The sequence below is a fragment of the Rhinolophus sinicus genome, chromosome 6, assembly GCF_057876585.1.
Source record: "Rhinolophus sinicus isolate RSI-liver-muscle chromosome 6, RSI-T2T, whole genome shotgun sequence".
Lineage (NCBI taxonomy): Eukaryota > Metazoa > Chordata > Mammalia > Chiroptera > Rhinolophidae > Rhinolophus > Rhinolophus sinicus.
In genome coordinates this window covers 51,455,926-51,467,949 of record NC_142506.1, presented here as the reverse complement: position 1 = coordinate 51,467,949, position 12,024 = coordinate 51,455,926, and the positions used below count along the sequence as shown (strand labels likewise).

Below are 12,024 nucleotides of genomic sequence, written 5' to 3'. Positions count from 1 at the left end.
TCAATGAATTTTTAAAGATATTATATACACACATTTATTGCCAAAAATAATGTAGCCTGAGTTCACTGTAACAAATTCTAATTAAAAAAAAAAAATTCATGCCAACCCAGACACAAATACATGTATATAGTTATATGTTCAGTGCAATTATATTATATACAATATATTGTTCAGTTATATCTTTTTCCCATAATAGATCTTGGATATCTAATGTTCTTCTTAACCACTGCACAATATACCATAAAACTGATTTATTTTTATTTGTTTACCCATGCCTCTATTTCCAGTGAATTATGTTACTGTCCTTGCTGCTTCTCAAAAGAGCCACTTTCTTGCCTCAGCCCTTGGAGCACTCTTGCTCCAGACCCTCCACTGGGGGGCACCCTAGTTTCCCTCAGAGAATCCCTCTCAGCCATCAAAATCTGCCCGCCATACTCAGCTCTCTTAACTTGCTTTCTTTTTCTTCATAGCATACCTTTCTTAATAATTTCTTAAACCTGAAATTATGGTAGCTAGCTGTGTTTCTTCTCTGTCTTGAATCCTTGAGAACAATTTTTCCCCCTGAACCTAGTCCAGAGTTGATGCTCACACAGTGTTTGCTGAATGAATGCCTAATTTTCACACTCTTACAGATATGCCAGGTTTCCTAGAATTAGGATAATGGATGTGTGCGGGAAGTTCATTCAAATTTGGACACTGCTGGATTATTCTCCCAAAATGTTACACTAACTTATACTCTTAAAAATGTATGAAAGGGGGTGACCAGATGGCTCAGTTGGTTAGAGCACGGGCTCTCAACAACAAGGTTGCTGGTTCCATTCCTGCATTGGATGGTGGGCTGTGTCCCCTGCAACTAAGATTGAAAACAGTGACTGCACTTGGAGCTGAGCTGAGCCCTCCACAACTAGATTGAAGGGCAACGACTTGACTTGGAGCTGATGGGCCCTGGAAAAACACACTGTTCCCCAATATTCCCCAATAAAAAAATTTTTTAAAAAGTGTGAAAGGACCTTTCCCTACACATCTTAACTAACAGTAAATATCATAAGCTTTTTTTGCCCAACATCATATTGATTTATGTTATCATATTTACCTAATATTAAGTGAAAAATTATCATTTTACTTAGTTTTAATTGCATTTCTTTAGGACTGAGTAAGGTAAATATCTTTAATGCATACGGATTATTAATCTTTTGTCATTTGTGACTTGCCTCTTTCATACGATCACACTTAAAGGAGCCTGAAAGTCAAAAGATTAATTAACAACTATTTCTCTCTTTTAACATTTTTAGGCATATTAATTCTATTATCTAAGATGTAAAAATAGAAATAAGAAAACAAAAGAAATGGTGGTGGCCATAGTGGCAATAGTAGTTCCTACTATGTGCCCCTGTAATTCTGATACTTGACCTGTATTATCTCATTTAATCCTCTCAATAACCCTTTGGTGTAAGTTCCTTTGTTATCCTTGTTTTACAGATGAACAAAGTGAAGAGTACACTGCAGAGGGTCAGTCTTGTCAGTAACTACTGACATCGTCCTGTGGTCTTTATTCCTGGGAGTTTTCTCTCTAGACCTCATTTTCAGATCTTCCTTGAGTGGATTACTTTGCTACAGCTGACTGACCGTGCCCCTTTGCATGTAGAGCTTTCCAAATCATAAGATCAGGCTTTACAGATGAGAAAACTGACATAGAGGTTAAATCACTTACCTGGACCCACAGTGGCAGACCCGTCTTTTGAAACTCGAACTGTCAGATTACAAAGCCCAGGCTCTTCCCTAGCACTTTAGCCACCAGGGCTATGCTGGGCCAACACATTTGCTTAAAACATGCTTATTGAATTGGTTTCACCAGAGCTGAAGCAGAATGACACAGAGCCACTATAATTAGGGCTCTTTGCCAATGAGTGGGAGAAAAAAACAGTTGTCTCCCTGCCCAGGTCTGTCAAGACGCTACACCTTGGCTCATGTGACTTGATTAGTCTGCTCTGAGAAGCTCTGACTTCGGCAAAGAGATGGGAAGCAGGCCTTTCGTGAAGTGACAATACCTGCTTAGAAATCGCATTGCAGGCCTTAGAGACCAGCAAACAGAGACAGAGCTGGCAACAGACCTGGAGCGATTGACACAGCTAGGATTGCATATTTGTAAATATAAAATCAACTTAGTCAGTGAAAAACATTTTCCCTTCATTGTTACAAACAAAAACGAGAAAAAAAAAACCTTAACTATTGCGTTTTACTACTCCTTCCCCCATAATATCTTGATCTTGATGATAAGCCATGTGACTTAAAAAACAGACATCTGAAGTCAAGTGGGGACACCAAGCCAGCTGTGGCACTCAGCTACCTGACTGATTAGCCACTGTATGATTTCGGGGGGATGGAAAGTAGGGAGGAGAAGTGATTCATGCATTGAAGCTGAAGGAAAAGAGCCTCTTGACCAAAAAGGTAACAGTCTTCTCTTTAATATATTGTTAATACCGTTGTCTAAATATAACACTAGACATTTTTTTAAAAAAACCTAAACAGAAATATAGTATAGTACCTTAATACGGGCCAGTGCTATTCTAAGATCTTTACAAGTATTAGTTCATTTAATCTTTGCAATAACCACTTTCTTTCTAAATGACAGCAAGCTCTCCAATTTACCCCAGAGTATTTGTTGAGCAACAGGATCTGCCCATTGACAGGGGGGCCCCAAGAGAAGAAAGGCAGCTTTGTCCTTGAGGAGTTCAGAGTTTTGTTAAAGGGAAAAAATGTGGCCACCCCACATGCAAGTCGGACTATCGCTACCAAAGGGTGGATTATTTAGTAAATGCAGTTGAGACGATGAGCTTGCCATTTGGAATAAAAGGAGAGCATGAGCCCTAAATCAAATCTCACAGTTATATAAATTCCAGATGGATCAAATATTTTCATGTAAAAACAATGAAACTGTAATGTACTAGAAGAAAAACAAACCATGGGTCTATAATTTTATAATCTTGGAAGGGAGACCATCTATCTCACCATGAGACAAACCTCGGAAGCCATAAAGGAAAAGACAATCAATCTTGACCACATAAAATGTAAAAGTAAAAACTTCTACATGAACAACCCCATTATAAATATGATCAAAGGGAAATTGTGTGTGTGTGTCGGGGGGATGTTTGCAACTCGTGTGGCAAACTGTTGATTTTCCTAATACACAAAAAACTCTTGCAGTTCAATGGAAAAATAAATAAAAATTGTCTTAGTTCACAAGAGAGGAGATTCAAATGGCCTGTAAACACCAAAAGGTTTAACAATGATTATAGAAACTCAAGTAGAAACAGCACTGAGACTTTTTCATGTACTAGATTAGAAAGTATTTTTCATTTGATGTTATTCAGTGTTAATTGTGCTGTGATGAAATGGGCATCTTTGATGGGAGGAATATAAACCGATAAAACCAGTACCCCCTAAACATGAGCCAGAGGGACCTCTCTGTACGTTAGAGGACGCCGTCCTGGCCTTGATCGGCCCCAGACCTCCCACTGTGGGGAAGATTCTATGGGGTTAAGACAGCACATTCTCATAGACCCGCAGCCCACCACCCTTCTGGATCATACTTGATAGCCAGGACCCTGCACTTCTCCACGCGAGTGGCCCAGTGTACATGTCAGGAACTGCATAGGTCTCTTTCAGTCATCCATTTTCCCAAGGGCAACTGTGCTGCCTGTGTGTGCACCTCTGGCCTGGAGGGGTGGCCACCTGGAGACTGATTGACTGCAGGGCTGTGGATGAAGATTGGGTGTGAAGCTTGAGGCTGATGTGTTCACATGGGAGCACGAGAGGCTTTTTCCCTTATGGAGAAGAGAGAGAGAGATGGGAAGAGAAAGGGAGATGGGCCATGAGCTGTGACCCTCACAGAAGGTCCCAGCCTGGAACTTCAACTTGTCCAAGAATACTGAACTGGAAACTGGCCTTTCTGGTAATGATGAAGGTCAATTTGTCATGGAGGATAGAACGTATTTTTATTGATTAGTCTGTAGCTTGATTTATTTTAGGTATTTAAACATGCTATGTGGCCTCCACTTGTACTTCTATAGTTGGTTTCCCAAATTTAGGGTGGGTCTAGGTACAATTGGTGTGGAGCAATATTTAGTAAATTACTATTATTATTTTTTTTAAGGACGGCACAGCTTACAGTGGCCCATGTGGGGATTGAACTGGCAACCTTGGTGTTATTAGGACTGTGCTCTAACCAACTGAGCTAATCGGCCAACCCCTGGTAAATATTTTTTTAATTTAAAAAGTATTCATACTTATTCACTCAAAAATTCCCTATCCAGGAATTTGTGATGTAGAAATAGTCATAAATGTCACGTAAGTACATGCATTTTTAAGTACAAGGATGTTTATATCTTTATAATTATGATAATGATAGTAATAAAATATACCAAGTACTTTACTGAGCATTTTAAATATTTTCACTGAATCCCCATTATTAGACGAAAGTAGTACTATTATCTCTATTTTATAGAAGATGAAATGAAAGTTAAAAGAAAATACCTAGGGGGCCGGCCCGGTGGCTCAGGTGGTTAGAGCTCTATGCTCCTAACGCCAAAGGCTGCTGGTTCGATTCCCACATGGGCCAGTGGGCTCTCAACCACAAGGTTGCCAGTTCAATTCCTCGACTCCCACAAGACGGTTCCTGACAAGGGGAGTGGGAATGAAAAAAGGCACTCACACTTTGATGATGGTGATCGCGGATCCCAGTGTTCCTGGAGACGCTGAGTTTATTCTGTCCCCAGAATTTATACCTTCTGTGGACGTGCAGTTTAGCAAGTACAAAAATGCATTACCTAGTTAACAGTGAAACTTTAACTTTAACACAGGAGACACAAAATTTACTGAAACTCCCAAATGTAATTATCTTATCAATGGCCCTGATAGGCATCAGCCTTCTGTTCTGGGAACTGGCCACTCCCACCACATTCCTGAGCAGCATGCAAGCACTCTCCAGATGCAGGCAGAGACAATTGCTTCAGTGGGAGGAAATAGGTTAAGTATAAACTGAGCCATTCTGTTAAGGCTTTAAAGTTAACTGCAACCATGGCTCCCCACACAAGGGATGGTGGGCAGCACCCCCTGCAACTAAAATTGAACCCAGCACCTTGAGCTGAGCTGCCGCTGAGCTCCTGGCTCAGTTGGTTGGAACGCATCCTCTCAACCACAAGGTCACCGGTTTGACTCCCGCAAGGGATGGTGGGCTGTGCCCCCTGCAACTAGAAACGGCAACTGGACCTGGAGTTGAGCTGCGCCCTCCACAACTAAGACTGAAAGGACAACAACTTGAAGCTGAACAGCACCCTCCACAATTGAGATTGAAAGAACAACAACTTGACTTGGAAAAAAGTCCTGGAAGTACACACTGTTCCCTAATAAAGTCCTGTTCCCCTTCCCCAATAAAATCTTTAAAACAAAGAAAAAAAAGGAAAAGAAAATACCTAGGGGTGGCTGGTTAGATCCGTCGGTTAGAGCACGGTGCTAGTAGCACCAAGGTTGTCGGTTTGATCCCCACAACAGGCCACTGTGAGCTGCGCCCTCCTTTAAAATAAATACCTAGTTCCCATTAATTTAGCTTACACATGGCCAAAGCTAGGGAGCTAGAATTTTTTTTCAACTTCTAATCATGACATTTTTCAAACTTAAAGTTTATACATATATAATATACTATATATGTAGTATTATTTCTTTAACAAGTTGAAGGTTAAGTGAAACAGAAAGATAAATACTGCATAATCTCACTTATATGTCGAATCTGAAAAAAACAAAAGCTAAGAAAAAAACTCCAACTTACACAGAGAACAGATTGGTGGCTGCCAGAGGTGGGGCTCGGGGTAGGGCAATGGGTGAAGGAGCTCAAAAGGTACAAACTTTCAGTTATAAAATGAGTCCTGAGATGTAATATACAGCATGGCATCTACAGGTACCAACACTGCAGTGTATATTTGAAAGGTGCTGAGAGAGTAGATCTTAAAGTTTCTCACCACAAGAAAAAAAAAATTGTAACTGTGTGGGGATGGATATTAACTGGACCGTTTGTGGTGATCATCTCACAATATATCCAAATATCAAATCATTATTTTGAATACCTTAAACTAATACAATGTTATGTGAGGAAGAAGAAACTGTCCTTTACCCTCAAGGATCTAATAATTAAATTTGCATGAGCTGGATTAACAAGAGGAAAAGAACCAAATTTAATACATAGGTGCTCACAGGAACCACACATACACTAGAGGTTCAAAGACCAAAAGGGACATGAGGTACATATCACATTCTGAGCGAGGAATCACCTTGGGGCTTCAGAGGGGAGGAAGGTCATATGCAGGACATAAGAGCACATGTTCAGTAATTAGCAGTTCCCCTTGCCTTATAAATAGGTCAAAAGAGGTTATCTCTGATAATCTTATTATGGACAAGGCCTCTAATTCAAATTCTTCTTAGTAATTAAATGGGGTGGAGGGAGGGAGCAGAAGTTTCTCTTGAGCCCTCATTGGCTCAGCTACTTTTAGCTCAAAATAGTCCCCATAGGACTTCTTCAACCTGTCACCCATGCCCCTCTCCCTCTCCTTACTGAAGGTTTTGGAGCTCGGTCTAGTTTCCTTCTCCACCCCAACTCCCTCACACCACATGCACATTCCCTCCACCTGTCCCTCCTCAAAGTTGCCTGAGTTACTTCTCGCCAACAGCCTGTTACAAATGATCTGTATCCACATCTTCTCCCACCTTCTCACTAGTCTCGAAGAGCTGTATCGTCTCCTGTTCAATAAGTCTCCCCCAAAAAACAGAATAAGCCTCCCCAATTCCTTCATGATTAGACTCCTATTGTCAATTAATTTCAACCCCTCCATCTTCACCTCCTCCCATATACATACAGTATTTTTAATCTTTTCTACTATATCTTTCTTCTTCAACCTGTAAAAATTGTCAGATTTGTCCATTTCAAAGTCCTCTGCTTTATATCTTTCTCCCGATGGTCAAAGATTTCAAAAGAATTGAACACATTTACCATCTCCACTTACTTCCCTGTTTCACTCTTCTGTCTGCCCCCTGGATCTTGCCATCACCACTCTGACAATTATCTTCTCAAAAACCACAAAGATCTAATTTTCTTGACTCTTGTTTTGACTTTCTGGGACCTCTTTCTCTTTCTCACTTCTGTTTATTTGCCTGATTCTCTAACACCTGCCATTCCCTTCATGGATGCCTCTAAGCCTGGTGTTTTTGAGGACACCCCACCTCCGGGCTTACTGACTTGAGCAGTGGCCAGTCCTCTAGACTCTGCACTGCTTCTGCTGTGAACCTTCTGAAACACAAGTCTATGACTTCTGGTGAAGTGTCTGTAGTGGTCCAGGTGGGTGGGGTGGGGTTTCAGTGGCTCTGCACGGACTAGAAATTCAAACTCCTCACCGTGGTATTGACAATCCTCTAAGACTGCTCTTTCCTGCTTCTCCATTGTGTCTCTCTCTCAGCAGCAACCCTGCCCACTGCAACACACACTGAATCCCAGCCCTGCTGAGTCTAGGCTGTTGGTGGGCCCACGCTTCTCTCTTCATTCCATCCCTCTCTTAAAAGGAAAATGGGGATTCAGTAAGACTTGGGTGGAATCCCTCAATGAATGTTTGCATTTCTTATGCGCGCCTACGTGATGCTGGGGCAACTGTCCCAGACCTCACTTCTAGTAGTGTGGAACTTCTTTTTTCTAAAATGGATTTATCTAAGCCAGTCATAGAAGGACAATTCCACTTATATGAGATATCTAAAGGAGTCAAACACAAGCTTCCTTAATTGAAATGCATAAAAGAAACTGTAAAACTGTTACTCTGTGGAGCATTTGAAATCCTGCTCCCTGGCATATGTTGTAAGTTTAACTCAAACTCTTATAAAAATTCTCTACAGGTTTGGACATTTCTTACGTTGACATATACATTTGGTTTTTATATTGTAGTCAATGAATTTCTTAATTCACTTATTCAAATTGTTTAATTACTTGGATATTATTATACAGTTATAACATATGCAAATAATTTTATTTTTCACCTTCTAATCTTTATACCGTTTTCTAAAAACGCATCGTGCTAGGTAGGACGACCAGCCCATGTTAAAGAGAAAGGCTGACAGCCAGTATCTTTTTCCCAATCTCAAATGGAAAGCTTTATCTTTTAAATATAAAATTTTCATCAAAATACCTTCATCTATTCAAGGAATATGTACATTCTTGGAACTTTTTTCTCTAAGTACTTTTTGATTTTCATAATACAGGTTTTATGACCTAACCTTTTTACTTAATATAAGCATTGCCATTAAATATTACGTAATCACATATTGCGCTGTAACATTTTAATGCCTATGTGGTATTCCATCAGATGCTTCGACTGTAATTTATTTCACCGATCTCTTAGTAGAGTTTTCTGTCACCTCTGAGTCTGTGACAGATTAATCACCTTCCTGTCCTCATTTCCCACAACCACTTCTATTTATATGTGCTTCGTCTCTTTGAGGGGCTGTTCTAGGGACCATCTGGACTAGAAAGCTGAAGTAGCTCTCAGGAAGTTTATTGTTTGCTTAGAAGATCCTGGCAGAGAAGAGCAAGGGCAAAGGGCAGAGGACGGGTGATGGACTTGGCACCGCCCAGGAGAGAAAGACACTGGGGGAAGTGTGAGGTAAGCCTGGAGAGGGAAGAGCCAGGGACAGACCACCCAGGACGGAAAGCCACGGCAAAGATTTGGGATTTTATAAGGAGAACACTGGAGAAGCATGTGTATGACACGATCCACTGTAAAGCCCTCTTGCTCACTTTTTTTCAGTCGTTAGCTCTCTATGAAGAGTCACCTCGTGACCCTTAACTGACCATTGAAGTGATCCATGAGCCAAAACAGTCATCTTTGGCCACCCCATCCCCACCCTTCACCCCCAAGTTCGTCTCAACATAATGGCGCAGCCCAATGACACTTCTCATTTTAAATCATTGGAGAATGTGTAGAAATTTATTTAAAGTTTCTCAGGGATGAAGAGGAGGAATTCACTCTACATCACAGCAAAAACTTAATAATCTTTGAATGTCCCACTCCGAAAGTTCTACTACCCACATCAGTGGCCCAATTACTTTTATTTTCTCATCAAAAACTTGAAGACCTCTAATTTTCTCTTTACCACGCCCCCTCCTCTCATCCCCACCCTCCCCACCTTCAGTTCTTTCCCTCTGTAGCCCTTTATCCCTTTTTACAGGAGTAATCTCATCATTTTGTAATTTAATCTCTGCTGTTATTTTGAATTTGTCCAGGTGGGGAAGCGGGGACAAGAAAGGTACAGGGAAGGGAGGACAGAGACATGCTGGGAAAGACAGCGATGACATTTTATAAGAGTTTCCACAAATAACGTTATTTGAAAGCGAAAAATAATCCCTCTCCTTCATAGAAAAAACGTTATTTTTGACAATACCGTAAGGAGACCCAAGCAAGACTCCACTTAAAGTTTATAAGCATGAGCCTTAGTGCCTGTGTCCACCGTTCCTCTGAGTTCAGGTGGGTTCTAATGGAGCAGAATTCGCCACGGGCTCCAGGGTCTTCCATCAGGCCTTTCTCCGCATGAATCCTATAGGGCATGTAGACCCCCGACGCTCCCTTCTCCGCCTCTTCCTTGAATTGCTGCATGCAGTCCAGGAAAGCCATCATCGCCTGGTCAAACTTATAAAAGTAAGCACTCTGCCGCCTGTTACAGAACAATGGCAGCTCAATGGTATCGTCTGTTAAAGACTTCAGATAGGAATGGTCTCCACAGGGGATGACTTGAAACCTCTGAAACTCCAGTCCAATTGTACTAGACAGGGCCCGGAGCAGCAAGGCTGTCTGCCCCCAGGCTGCATTAATCTCACTCCAGGACACGGGGACCGTGGGGAGGCAGCCCAACCTGAAGTTATTGATGGTGGCCAAAGGGCCGTCATGGTGGATCACGAACGTTGACCTGAAGGTGTTGGTTTTCTCCAGCCAGGCTAGCTGGGTCTCGGCGTACCGCAGCCGGTTCTCCACACTCCTCAGCTCGTCTTGCAGTTCCAATTGTTGCCACAGCAATTTACCATACTCTCTCTGGTGCTGCCTTTCCTGCAGGTCCAGCGTCTCAGTCTCTGCCTGGGCTGCCTCAAGAGCTACGGCTGCTCTTTCTCGGCTCTTCTCCAGCTCCTCCAGCTCCTGCACCAGCCTCGCCTCCTCTAGCTCCATGTCCTTCAGCTCCTGCTGCAGCAGCTCCCTCTCGTCCTCACTTACGCTCTCCCTGGTCTCCAAACAGCGTTTGTAGCGTTGACTGTCAGATTCCGAGATCGTGAGCTGAGTGTCCAGCTGCTCTAAAAGACTGTCAGTACAGTCTTGACACAGGGGGTGGACCAGATCCTCTTCACCGGAAAGGATGTCAAAAATGCCCCTAATGGTCTTCTGGATGCTATGGAGAGTTCTTCCAGAGCTCAACTTGCCAAGCAGGGTGAAGATGTGGGGACTGTACCTGGACATCCTGCCATCGCCAGGGGGGCTCCTGCAAGAGGCCCCATCCTGTAACTTTTCAGTATCTCTCTCCACCTTAAAGGTAGGGCCTTCCTCCAGGGTTTCTCCTGGCTCCCCCTGAGCTGAGGGGAGCTGGGAAGCTACAGGTGGTTGGCTGGTCTCCGCAGACTGAGTCAGCTTCAGGGGCTGGCGGCAGCACTGGCAAAGGAAGCGGACAGAGGACATGGTGCAGGTCTTGACTTTCAACTTCGATTCTAAGTTTTCTTTGGCTCCCCCGTTACTTCTCCATTTATACTTTTTAAGCTCCTTTAGAGGAGTGATTCTCTTAAAATGCATATCTCATCTGTCACTCTCCTACTTCAGAGCTTATGATGGACCCTCCTTCCACAGACCTCTGTTAGCAGCTTTTAGACAAGGGAGTCTTTCTAAAAGAAAAATCCAATCATCTCACTTTCCTTCTTTAACATTTTCAAGGCGTATTTTAAGAGTAAGCTTTCTTAAACTACAATCTGATCATGGCACTTCCCTCCTTAAAATGTTTAATGCCCTTATCTTACCTTAAGATAAAGTCTCATCATCTTAACCTGACACTAAGGCCTCTGCCCATGTTTCCAGCTCCTTCTCTTCCCATTTCCTGCCACCCACACGCCTGGGGCTCCTGCGTGTTCTTGCATTTCAATTCTTCCAACATATCCTATTGTTCCCTCTGACTGAAACCCTCTCCCTCCCCTTCTTGACCTGGATAACCCCTACCCATCTTTTAGGGCTGGGTTACATGTCATATCCTCCAGGAAGCCTTCCCTGACCACCAAATTTAGACTCTCCACTCTGTTGACACACTTAACATTCTTTATCACACAGTAATGTAATGAGCATTGGAAAATGGAAAAGACATTTGTTTAATTAACAAATCAAATCAAATAAGTAGTTTGGCTCTTACCATCAGCTCAGTCGGAGGCTAAGATAACAAGATTAATACACCAAGCATTTGCATAACGTAAAAAAACAAACCAACAAAAGAACTTTACAAATACTATTGACTTCTATAAATCAACCACCCCGTTAAGCACACTAACGAGTCAGAGATACTTGATCTAAAAAACCTATAAGCTTTTAACCTGCATTTATTGACCTGGTGGAGGAAAGCATAAAATAAACACGGAAGGATCCAATTCCTCAGCCACCATAAGGGGTGGGAGGCCACAGGGCCTGTCTCCACCTGTGTCCACAGGAGAAAGGTGGCAGCCACACCTATTGCCCTGGCAGAGGAGGAAAGAGGCCCTCCTGCAGATTCACCGGACTGTGGCCTAGGACTCCCCAAGTTTAGTCACATCAGGCAGCTGTGCTACACTGGGCCACATATTGAAAGGACCTTGTTCTAGCAAGGAAACACGCTTTGCTACAGTTTTCAAACCCCACCTAACCCAAGTCACTGGCATGGACGAATTGGTAATTTATACCAATTGGTTAATCACCACTTAGCCTTTCACACAGGCTCTCA

At 42.5% G+C, this 12,024-nt stretch overlaps 2 protein-coding genes across 2 annotated transcripts in view; one reads left to right on the top strand and one right to left on the bottom strand.

Annotated features, from left to right (window-relative positions):
• The window catches only part of LOC109455326 (microtubule-associated protein 1 light chain 3 gamma), a 30,746-nt gene extending 20,484 nt beyond the window's left edge, over positions 1-10,262 (top strand). The window contains exon 5 of the transcript XR_016021544.1: positions 10,137-10,262. The gene's annotated coding sequence lies outside the window, so the exon portion shown is untranslated. The remainder of the gene's footprint in view (positions 1-10,136) is intronic.
• BECN2 (beclin 2) lies at positions 9,456-10,859 on the bottom strand. The gene has a single exon (XM_019746807.3). It carries the CDS (start codon positions 10,857-10,859, stop codon positions 9,456-9,458), a length of 1,404 nt encoding a protein of 467 aa, XP_019602366.3.
• Positions 10,860-12,024: the final 1,165 nt, after the last annotated feature.